Source organism: Centroberyx gerrardi, chromosome 12 (genome assembly GCF_048128805.1).
Source record: "Centroberyx gerrardi isolate f3 chromosome 12, fCenGer3.hap1.cur.20231027, whole genome shotgun sequence".
Classification (NCBI taxonomy): Eukaryota; Metazoa; Chordata; class Actinopteri; order Beryciformes; family Berycidae; genus Centroberyx; species Centroberyx gerrardi.
Genome location: NC_136008.1, coordinates 2,241,106 through 2,253,605, shown reverse-complemented (window position 1 = coordinate 2,253,605; position 12,500 = coordinate 2,241,106). Strand labels below are relative to the sequence as shown.

Below are 12,500 nucleotides of genomic sequence, written 5' to 3'. Positions count from 1 at the left end.
ATAGTTTCATCAGATCGAGAATCGAGTTTCACTTCCCTTCCATTACAATCCTGACTGTAGTTTTTTATATTGTCAATGCTTCTAGTTTTTACTTTACTCTCTGAGCTGCCTGCCGCCTGATTGGTTTTTGTGCACTTCCTAGTTGAAGTTTTGGAAGAAAAAAAAAAAGTTGATTGTTTTATTTACTAATCTGATGACATATCAGTTGTATATATTTATGTGTCAGTGTCGCTGTCATGTGCTCAAGTTTATCAGTTGAATTTGAATTAGTTGACTTTGCTCTGGCAATTAGTACTTTTTGTATTTCAGGAAAATAAAGCACATTGAAGTGGATTGTATTGGATTGAATTGGCTCCGCCCACAAGCATTTATTTTCATCAACACAGTTGTTGTGTATTGGAGATGCAAATGCTTTTCCATGTTGTCAATGTGACCCGATTGTGTCTCTGGAGGACGTTTGGGTGATCGGCTGTTCAGTGCGTCTTGGGTGTGTTTACACTTGGGTTTGATGTGGTTCTGCTCTTTCTGAATAGAGTCTGATCACCCATGATGCAATGCAGGAGGGGAAGGGAATCTTAACTCCCTTCCTTCATGCAGGAATCTAAGATGGTCAGTCAGTTTCCCTCTCAAGACAGAGTGAAATCTCCATTTAAGCCGTCAGATTCCCGGATTGAGCGCGCAAAAAGTTCATGGCAGTCTGACATAATACACTCTCACGCAGAGACTCTGGGCGGCGGTGTGTTTCGTCCCGCGACACGTGCACTGTAGCGTTTGTTTGGAGCGGGAGAGATGAAAGTTTGAAAAACGGGCGAAGTGAGAGAACTTTTTGTTTTCCTAATTGTCTGTAAACGGGACGGACCGGGAGACGAGGAGGAGCAGCAGATTACAACATTGAAATCTGACGGGTTCTGTTCAGGTTCTGGTTAGTCTGCCGGACCGTCTAATACAGACAGGCTTTCTGCTCCAAGCAAACACTACAGCAGCTCTTTCACTGATTAGCTCCTCTTACCTGGCTGAAGGAGAGCTGATCAGTCAGATTATTGATCCGGCTCATGTGTCTCCTCTAAACAGTTGAACTTTCCTCAGCTACAGAAAGCGTTCTGCTCAGCTCAACAGTCTGATTCAGTTCATTAACCATCTGAGAGGCGCTAAGCTTCCTCAGTACATACATGGTACATGTGATGGCCAGTAACGTGTTAACATGGCATGTTCCCATCTGAAACCCCCCCCCCCTCTCTCTGAGAGAGAGAGAGAGAGATATCAGCTGCTGTCCTGCCACTGATGGCCGCTAACCTGTCAAGGGAAATCCCCTCTAAATACGTACACACACACACACACACACACACACACACTTCGTCTCTCTCGTCGTTTCACTGCGACTGTAAATAACCCAGACGGTTACTATGTGATCGGCCCGCGATGCGTTCAGTGACACGTCTCCACCCACGGAATACCCACCAGATACGGAAACAGTCAACTGAGAAGGAAACTAACTTTATTATTATCATTACTATTATTATTATTATTACACAGGCCACAGTGGCTGGTAAATCCCCAACTTCACTAGTAACTTTCACTATTCTATCAGCCAACCAGATGCCTCCAGATGATGTTTGGTGCAGCATCAGTCTGACCCTAGTGGTGCCGCCTGGTATTACAGCAGCTCATCGGAGGCTGTGGGTGGATGAGTAAAGCTGAAGGTGTTGAGGAAGCGGGGCTTTCTGTCGCGTTTCAGCTGACCTGGAGCTGAACACCGCTCACGGCTGAGTGGAACAGGCAGGCTGACGTCTCGATAAAATCTGCTGCTGTGTGTCTTGTGCTTTGTTCTGCTTCCTTAAGTTTGTTCTATATCATTCTGCTCTGTGGTTGATTGGTGATCAGTTAGATCCAGTCCTCTGAGACAGACTGTGATGAAGGACTGTAGACATAAACAGACTGGAACTTGAATTTGAACTCAAAGCTCTGTTGGTCCCTGGGGGGGAAGTCTGTCTTTTTGCATGGCCTTCAAATTTTTAATTACAGGCCCCCATCAGTCCAAAACACAGCGCCAAAATGCCTCATCCCTCCGAGTTTCATCCAAATTACACCTGTCAAGATGTCAGTGTAAGATATGAAAAGTGCAGTAAAATAAATGTTTCTCATATCGGTGAGACTAATATCTGTGATCCCACCTGCAGAACTGATCAGCATTGTGATATTAGCAGTAGTGCAGAGTCATCACTGTGCATTAAACTGTGTGTTAACCTGAGGGAAAAGTCCACAGCAACACTGTGTTGGTTAATGAAATGGGATCTGACTCACACCGTGTTAATGTGTGTTAGTGGACTATAGTGCACTCTGTCACTGAGGCAATCTGGTGCATTTGACTGGGGTTTTCCTGTGTATGTGTGTGTGTGTGTGTGTGTGTGTGTGAACGTGTCCTTGCGCGTTGGCCAATCATAAAAAGGGAAGTGGCCGTGATGACATCAGCTATTTCAAGTAAACCCAGTGTTAAACCCTGCTGCTGCGTCTCTGCAGCGGTTTAGCAGGCAACTCCCTTTTTCAGATGGAGGTTAGATACAGAAAGAGAGAGAAGAGAGAGAGATACAGAGAGAGAGACCGGATGTTAGTAAAGTTTGATTGTATTTTAACAGGTTAAGTCTCTTCCTCCATGATAAAACCCCCAAATCAGTGATTCTGTGATCTGTTGCTCCGGTAGAGCAGACTGGAGAATTGTGTTTTTCTCTCTCTCCATTCACTGCCAGTCTGAAAATCACTTCTAGCACATAAAGGAACGCCGACAAAGCAGATTCAGACAATATATAAAAAAACTAGTCATGCTGCTGAATTGTTTTAAGTGAATCTCTTTGAAGTGTGAATGAAGTGTAACACCAAAATCCAGTCAGAGGAAACTTAAAACTAATTGTAAATAGGAGAAAAAAGTGGGAGACAGGACTTTGACAAAGCAGATTCTGCCAATATATAAAAAAACGAGTCACTCAACTCACTTTTTCAGCCACTTTAAAATTAAAATGTTCTTGCATTTTGGCTAAAATCAGATTTGAATTTAGATGGTGTTGACATATTGACAGATTTACAGATTTCTGCAGTTGATAGATTTATGAATTCAACGAATACAGATTGAGGTTCAGAGACTCGATGTGCTGAAGCCTCTGACAGCAGGTTGTGAACTGTACTGTAGTCACACGGGCCGCCGTGTCACCAGGAAGTCATCGATGAACAGGAAGCAGGCTGCCAGTCCGCACCCTGTTTGCCGGCTGACCCCTGACCCCTGGCCTTCTCTCTCTCTCTCTCTCTCCCTCTCTCTCTCTCTCTCTTTATCGTCTCTCTCTCACTTTCCCTCTCTGACAGAAGACTGTTTCCGCTCTGCAGAAAGGGAAGGAAACAAACTTTTAGCTGACGGATTCCACAACTCACCAGCTGACAAATATGATTTTTTCCATAATGGTGGTTGGTTACCTGCAACAACCAGAGTACACAACAACATTATTTTTCTTTTTCTAATATATTTCTTTAATATTATTTTCTCTCTCTCACTCTCTTTCTCTCTATCTCTTTCTTTCATTATCTCTCCCTCTCTCTATCTCTCTCTCTCTCTCTCTCTCTCTCGCCCAGCTCCAGTATCATGTTTTTATCAGTGATGAACAGACTGACGGGTCAGGTCAGCTCTTTGTGCGTGTGTGTGTGTGTGTGTGTGTGTGTGTGTGTGGACGCAGGAAGTAATGAGCTGACAAGTGCAGAAAAATCCCTCTGGATTTGAGAGGGAGAGAGAGAGGGAGAGAGGCTGGGAGATGGAGAGAGAGAGAGGGAGATGGAGAGAGAGACGCTGAGTGACAGAGATGGAGAGAGAGAGAGCGGGCGAGAGACACTGAAGTTACATAAGAGTGCTTTTACTGGTACCATCTCGCAACACCAAGCACATCCTATTTTTATACACACTCACACACACACACAGTTCACTATACACACACTGCTCACTGCACACTCTACTCTATACACACACACTCACTCTGTTCACTATATTCACACTCTGATTTTTACACACACACACACACTACTCACACATACAATCAACACACACACACACACACCACCATCCCTGCCCTCTGCTCTTCACTTTAATCACGCATTGATTTTGTAACTAAACACCCCTCTCTCTCTCTCTCTCTCTCTCTCTCTCTCTCTCTCTCTCTCTCTCTCTCTGTGTATCCCAGCGTCAGCCGTCTGATTGGCTGAGGAGAGCGTGGGCTGTGATTGGTGGGATGCTGAGTGACAGTGTGTTGTTTGGCCTATAGCTGACCTCCAGGCTGCCAGTGGAAAACCAATGAGTCAGAGTGTGTGTGTGTGTGTGAATATTGTGACTGTATATTGTGCTGCTGACAATAAATTGTCAATGGGGATCTCTACTGGTTAAAGCACTCTTGTAACTCCAGTGTCTCTCGCCCTCTCTCTCTCTCTCTCTCTCTCAGGACTGTCACTGTCTCTCTCCATCTAGAGAGAAACACATTTGCCTTTTTCCAATCTCAGTTGAGGAGGAGAGGAGGCATCGCTTCATTTTAAGGGGTCAAAAAGGTTGAGAAGCAACAAGAAAGGAACTGATAAGGGAAACTTCAGCCTCAGATCCTCTCACACTGATCTTCAGTTCATTCCAGGAGTTATTTAGTGATTAAGCAGTCTGGTTCAGACTCCTGAGTCCCGTTCCTCCACTCTTCAGATTCTGTGGAGCGATTCAGAGAGTCTGTGTTGGTGTTTCCCTCGTCAACGGCTTGTTCTCGCTCTTGAGAAACAATCGAGCCAATCAGAGCCTTTGTGGGCGGGACTAAAGTTTGAACCGTTTGTGCGGCGGTTTTTCATTGGTGTTTCGGCAGAGTAGATTTGTTGAAATCACCTCCTTAACCAACAGATTGTCTTTGCAAAGATGATATTTTTGTCCAAATGGACGGCATTCTTGGGTCAGTTGGTAAATCATGGATGTGGAGGCTGACTGGCTGCAGCATCATGTGACTGAAGTGACGTCAGAGCGGCCGGATACGTCGGTCACTAGTGATTGGTTCAGATACGACAGTCACAAGCGATTGGTTCAGATACGTCGGTCACTAGTGATTGGTTCAGATACGACGGTCACTAGTGATTGGTTCAGATACGTCGGTCACTAGTGATTGGTTCAGATACGTCGGTCACTAGTGATTGGTTCAGATACGACGGTCACTAGTGATTGGTTCAGATACGTCGGTCACTAGTGATTGGTTCAGATACGACGGTCACTAGTGATTGGTTCAGATATGTTGGTCACTAGTGATTGGTTCAGATACGTCGGTCACTAGTGATTGGTTCAGATATGTTGGTCACTAGTGATTGGTTCAGATACGTCGGTCACTAGTGATTGGTTCAGATACGTCGGTCACTAGTGATTGGTTCAGATACGTCGGTCACTAGTGATTGGTTCAGATACGTCAGATGGTTGTAGACCATCTCAGACTAGAGATGAAGTGTTTTAATTTACTTTTTTGGTGAACCCACTTTCCCACAACCTGCCTCGTCTACTTCTATTTCAGTTACTGACTTCCTACGTTTCCCAGAAATGCCTTTCAACAACCCCCAGAGAAGGGGCGTGAACTTGTTGCTTTCAGTACCTGTGGGTGGAGAGAGAAATAGAGACAGTGATGATATGAGTTTTTCTAGTCGAGGAAAAAGTGAGTGGCCTCTTACTCAAAACACAACCTGACTTGTGGCTGCATTGCATTCTGGGTTATTTAGGCTGCTGTGGATGGAAAAGCCTCTGAAGCAGCATTCACTGAATCCCAGGGTAAAAATGATATTAAAAACATATTCATTCACCTTTAGCTTTGTTCAGTCAGAAATAGACTCAGTTTGTCAGCTTTACTTTATTTTGTTTTTTTTAATTGTCTTCAATCCAATTCTAGGTGGCATTAAAAATCTTCAATAAGGCTTTCTGCAGACTCTCTCTCTCTCTCTCTCTCTCCTCTCTCTCTCTCTCTCTCTCTCTCTCTCTCTCTCTCTCTCTCTCTCTCTCTCTCTCTCTCTCTCTCTCTCTCTCTCTCTCTCTCTCTCTCTCTCTCTCTCTCAATTCAGTCCAATTCAATGAAGCTTTATTAGTGCTCTTCTGTTATTAATGAACCCCAGGAGGGAGAAGTTTGGAAAGTGTTTTTCAAATTCAGCATGGTATTTGTTTCTTTTTTTTTTTCCTATTTAGGGCATTCAGACAAAAAGTGTGATTCTGTCTCCTTTTTCTTCTTTCTTTACTTTTCTACCATTCTCTCCATTCTCTCTCTCTGTCTCCCTCTCCCTCTCTCTCCTGTCTGTAATTCAATTCAATTTAATTCACTTTATTGGCATGAATGGTAATCAGCCAAAGTGAACAGTGAACAATATTTCTGTAAAAGAGGGTACAATTGGATAATTCGATTAAATACAATCTAATGTCTTAGATAATGTCTTCATCTAATGTCTTGTGTCTCTCTCTCTGTCTCTCTCTCTCTCTCTCTCTCTCTCTCTCTCCTATCTCCCTCTCTCTCTCTCTCTCCCTCTCTCTCTCTCTCTCTCTCTCTCTCTCTCCAGTGGAGGGCAGACAGGCGGCATGACAGAGGAGAAATGTCCCCAGCTGGTGGACTACTTTGTAGTTGCGGGTCTGGACCCCGCGGGCCGCTGGAAGCCGCTGGACGAGGAGGGGAAGACCGCCTCCTCCTCCTCCTCTTCCTCGTCCTCCTCGTCTTCGTCGGTCCGGGCGGCGGAGCCGGTGACGGACCTGGCGGTGATCGCCCGCGGCCTCGGGGAGGAGGTGCCGGAGGGCTTCACCTGCATCGAGCGCACGCCCGGCGGACACCCGGCCGAGCTGAGCGCCGGACTCATCAACAACCCTCACCTGTTCCTCTGCTACCGCCGGGGGCGGGACAAGCCACCCATCCTGGACCTGGGGTGAGACACACACACACACGCTGAGACACACACACACACTGTGACACTCACTCTGAGACAAACCACCCATCCTGGACCTGGGGTGAGACTCACACACACACACACACACTGTCACACACACACACACTGTCACACACACTCTGAGATAAACCACCCATCCTGGACCTGGGGTGAGACACACACACACACACACACACACTGTCACACACACACACACACACTGTGACACACACTCTGAGACAAACCACCCATCCTGGACCTGGGGTGAGACACACACACACACACACACACACACACTGAGACACACACACACACACACACTGAGAGACACACACACACACACTGAGACAAACCACCCATCCTGGACCTGGGGTGAGACACATACACACTGAGACACACACACATACACACACACACATTAAGACACACACACACACACACTGACACAAATCGCCCATGCATTTTGACATTATCCAGTAGGCATTCTGAATGAAATAAAGTCTCAAGTTTTGAGATTTGAGATATAAGATTTTCCAACATTATATGATTATTAATTGTGAAAACTTATATATATGATATTATTCTGCACGGATAATTGTGCATGACTGATATAATGAATGACCGAACTGATATCAGCTCCAGCTTCGCTTTGCGCTTTAACTAAGACATGCGCATCTAATTAGTTCACTTTGCTTCACCGTCATTCACTCTCTGATCTTACCTAATGTCATTAAGCTCATTACTGTAATCACATCAGTCAGATCAGCAGCCAGTAGACTCTAATGTTGAGTTTAACTTCACCCATCAGGTCCAGTAGATTCATCATCTGTGTCACCAGGCCTGAACCTACAGAAATCCAACACAAGTCAAACAGTATATTTACTGTTCTTCCAATATATCATGCAACCAATCAAATCTGGCCTCAATTAGCATGTTAGTCTACAGGTTAAAAGATCACAGGCTCTATTTGAGTATCTGCACACAGTCCAAACCCATGTCTTTAATTTCTTACACTACAAGCACAGCAGTCAGTCAGTCCTGCTGCTCTCCTGAAAACCGATGAAGAATTCCTCTTTGGTAAGAGTTCAGCCATCTTGTTGAACTGTTTCCACGTCAAGGTTAGTGTTTCCCACAGGAAATCTGTTAGTCCAGGTGGCAGCAGCTGACTAATCTGAATACCTAAATAAATAACACCCCACATTTAATGTTTTCCGTCTGCTGTTCCTGTTTATTATGCAAGGGTAAATATATGAGCTTAATTTGCATTGCGTTTGAGAAGTCAAACCCCGAAACTTTGGCCTAATGAATGTTATTTGCATGGATGTAAGTGTGGGCAGATCTTTATTGGGAGTGGTAGACTCTCTACACACAGACTAACCAAGTGCAGCAGTAAATACAGGGAGGAAGGCAGAGTCATGGTCTGCAATGGCATGAAGGAAATAATTTGTGGTCGCTAATGGACTTAGTGAACAGACTTAACAAGCCAGACAGGATTAGTTGCCTAAATAATTGTTAACACAGGACATCTGTAATGTTAATGGATAAGAAATCTCTGTAATTAGTCTCTGAAATTGCAGCGATCGGAGTGTCGATTCAATTTCTGCCTTGTCATCACACCCAAACTGTACCATGCATCATATAAAACTTCCTTCTCGAACAATAACAATCCAGCCTGGCTGCAAGAGCCAAGAAAAGTCGCAACTGGTCTGATCTCAGTTTGGGCTGAACGTCAGAAGAATGTGAAGAGTCGTCTCTCACAGGACATGACAGAGTATTTACTGTCTCAGGGTTGTCAGCTCAGACGGGACTAGTTGTACCTGAGGTGGTTTGTACTGGGTGTCTTTGAGGAGGGAAAAGAGGCCGGGACTTTCACTGCCGTGGGTGCGTGCGGTCCGTAAAGATTACTGTCATGGCAGATTCTGACAGGACTAAAATTAGACGTAGCCCCCCCTTCCCCGGAAGACTCGTCCATTCAGATAGGACTTACTTGCTAACGGAGCTAAACAGCAGGGTTTTAGACAGGGTTTGCTGATATTATGGCTTTAACATCGGCTTGAGTTGTGACAGTGAACTTTACACGATGTGATGCTCCCAAAACCATCTGCTCCTCGTTGGTCGAAATGTCACTTTTCTCTGCAGATGTCATCGCTTTGGTCTCAATGACATTAGAACACATTAGGGCTGCAACTAACGATTATTTTCATTGTCGATTAATCTGTCGATTAATTTCTCGATTAATCGATTAGTTGTTTGGTCTATAAAATGTCAGAAAATGGTGAAAAATGTCGATCAGTGTTTCCCAAAGCCCAAGATGACGTCCTCAAACGTCTTGTTTTGTCCACAACCCAAAGATATTCAGTTTACTGTCATAGAGGAGTAAAGAAACCAGAAAATATTCACATTTAAGAAGCTGGAATCAGATAATTTTGACTTATTTTCCTTAAAAAATTACTCAAACCGATTAATCGATTATCAAAATAGTTGGCGATTAATTTAATAGTTGACAACTAATCTATTAATCGATTAATCGTTGCAGCTCTCGAACACATTAGATCACATTAGATCACATTAGATCACATTAGTAAGGGCATTTTGGATGTTTTTTTGGTTATTTGTCAAGGTGGGAAACCCTGAAGTTGTAGGCATCCAGAAAACTATGGAGCAATCTGCATTTCCTCTGTGATTTAATTTATTTATCGATGATGCTTGGTGGGAATTTTTGCTCTGCTTCCACATCCGTCCCTTTTCTGGTGTGAGTTCTGGTTCTGCTGCAGGCTGCAATGCAAAAAACATCAGATACTCTAATTAATTAATTGTAAACATTAGGACTAGATGTTGTGCTTTAGATTTTACTGTTCGTTTTATTTGACATTCATGGTGGGTTCCTAGCTTTAGTGGAACACAGAGGAACCGTTGGAGTATCTATGGTTGTTCTCTCAGTGAAACAGCAACATGCAGAAAGTAGGTCTAGGGTTTTTTTTTTTTAGTTCATGTGATGCATAATAAAGCTTAAGCTTATATAATACAGAGGATTATGTAATGCTGTCGTGGACGTAGTGTTCAGTGCTATCTTTACCATCAGACAGAAACTTTGTTATTGTTGTTTTCATGTTGAATTATTGAATTAGTGTGGATTGGAGTGGGTCAGCGTGACGAGGCAGCGGTTAATAAAGGACTTACTCTTTCATTAGACACCTGATCACATCTTTTTACAGTGTAGGAGTTCAGCTGACAGGCGCTGAGCAGGTAGAAGGTCGGTGTCTTGCTCAAGGGCACTTTGACAGGACGTACAGCTGCTGCAGGGATTGAACCTGTGACCTTTTTGGTTACCGGTAGGCCACCAGAGTGATAAACCTCATGTTTTTCAGACACTGTAGGATCAAAACTCAGCATTCCTGCCTTTATCGAAACCATTGGTCGCTGGCAGGCTCTTCACATTCAGCACTTCCTCTCTGCCGGGGTTTGAACCGACAACCCTCCACTCACCAGCACACTGTGACCACAAAATCTGCACAGGTCGTCTCTTGTAGTGTCCTAGTGCTTAAAGAGACCGTCAAATGCAGGACCTGGGTTGAAGCATCCGCCCTGCTGAAGAGTCCTTGAGCAAGACGCCGATGCAGAGTCCGGACTTCTCCAGACTTTCTGACTTGCGGACTTTGTGGCGCGTTCCTGTGAAGTCCAGGAGGGGTTCGGGTCGTCCCTCATCCCTCAATTCATCAAGACCATAAGGGCTATCATGCAGACTTTTAGGAGGTTCGGGGCGGACCTCCAGAGAGTCCGCTCCCCTGCAGACTTGAGATTTCCCACAGCACTACGGGTGTGATTAAAGATTTCAGGTGACATATACGTTTAGCCATTAGGACCTTTTTACGCAGCGTGTAAAAGGTGTATGTACGTTTTTCCATTACAAATATTTCCCTTACAAAGTCCATCCATTGTTCAAGCAAGTAAAATCTTACAAAGGTACCAGGTACATTTTAATACCACATCCTCTGATATTACACCAAGGTATAGTACCTTACAGTCGTATCCCAAGATCTCTCTCAAAGCTGAGCATCTCTTATCCCAGAAAAACCTTGATCTTTTCACATGTCCAAAATATATGAGAGTGATTAGCATCCATGTGCCCCGCACAGTCTCCAGCATTGCTGTTTGTGTCAAGAGCGGTTTGCTTTTCAGTCCCTCCAGGAACTTGCGATTTTGCGATCGCGATAATCAATGCAAATTCAAGAAATCTCCGCAATATTTGCGAGAGCTTGCAGTTTTGCAAAATTGCCGCAACTTTTCCGCATGAAACGGCCAAATCAACAGACCGCTTGTGATTTGGACCAATTGTCGCATTCGGTGTCGTGGTAACTGACGTCATCGCAGCGCGCATTCAGGTGGAAGATGAACAAAACTCACCTGCCAACAAAAATTACTGCCATAGACCGTGCAAAACAAAACAGAAGCAGCAAGAATCAAGGTGAGTGCAAAATTCAAGCTCTTGGAAGAGTTAATAGCTTAAATGGAGAGTGGGAGAGAATAGGGGGAGGCTGTGTGTGTGTGTGTGTGTGTGTGTGTGTGTGTGTGTGTGTGTGTGCGCGCGCGTTCGTGTGTGAGTGAGTAAGAGAGAGAAACATTTTTTTCCTTTGCTTGCAATTTTTCCCAATTCCTGCAATTTTACCGCAAAAAGAGCACATAAAACCTCGCAAATTGTATCGCAATTTTTGAGAAAAGCCGCAGCAAAATCAAGCATTTTTGGCCGCGATAATCACAAAAAAAACTCTGCGAAATCCTGGAGGGACTGGCTTTTAATGCTGGGTATCATCATCATCAATCATCATCATTCTGTCTGTTTTCTGATGGATCAGTGTGGCCGCCACCTGACCAGGTTTTCACACAACAACAACAGCGATTTGTAGATCCCGGCTTATTACAGATGGCAGAACATAAGAAACCGTGATAAACAGGGAGTGAGAGAACGTCTCGTCTTTACAGCTCAGCAGCTTTATTCCTAACAGCTTTTCATTGCTGTGAAGCTGCAGCCTGCTGATCAATACTAAGAGCGTTGAGAGGAATAAGTGCAGCGGCTCTGGGGAAACATCAGAGAGGATCATCCTGCTTAAATAAACCGGGCGGACGGACGGGCGGGCGACTGGAGGAGAGCTGAATAAATTAGTGCTGACATTCACACGTTCCCCCCGTCCTGTAACTGGAAGGTCACAGGTTCGATCCCCGCAGCAGCTGACGTGTCCTGGAACAAGACGTTGAACCCCTGGCATTGCTCCTAGTTTCCTCCCCGACCTCTGACCCCTGTGTGTGTGTGTGTGTGTGTGGAGGGAGAAGCCAACAAATGAATTCCTGAGATGTTTTAAAGTTATGTTGTTTAGATCAATTTAGGCAAACTGTTTCTGGTTTCCATCTGTTTCTATTCAAGTGTTTTTATGTGAGTTTTGATGTTTGGAATTAGAAAATCTGCAGTGAAACGGTATTGGATCAAGTGATAAATGCTTTTTTAGATACTTGGAACTAATTCAGTCAGGAAGTTTGTTAGTTTGGTTTTCACGATGGGCGGTAGTTCA

The 12,500-nt window shown here is 44.4% G+C and overlaps 2 protein-coding genes across 2 annotated transcripts in view; one reads left to right on the top strand and one right to left on the bottom strand.

The window, feature by feature from the left end:
* Window positions 1-12,500, bottom strand: part of aldh5a1 (aldehyde dehydrogenase 5 family, member A1 (succinate-semialdehyde dehydrogenase)) — a 132,122-nt gene that overhangs the window by 46,281 nt on the left and 73,341 nt on the right. The gene's annotated exons all lie outside the window — the stretch shown is intronic.
* The window catches only part of dennd4b (DENN/MADD domain containing 4B), a 57,524-nt gene that overhangs the window by 23,353 nt on the left and 21,671 nt on the right, over window positions 1-12,500 (top strand). Inside the window, 1 exon segment of the mRNA XM_078287059.1 lies at window positions 6,580-6,936. Coding sequence (XP_078143185.1) covers window positions 6,599-6,936 — 338 coding nt within the window. The 5' untranslated portion in view covers window positions 6,580-6,598.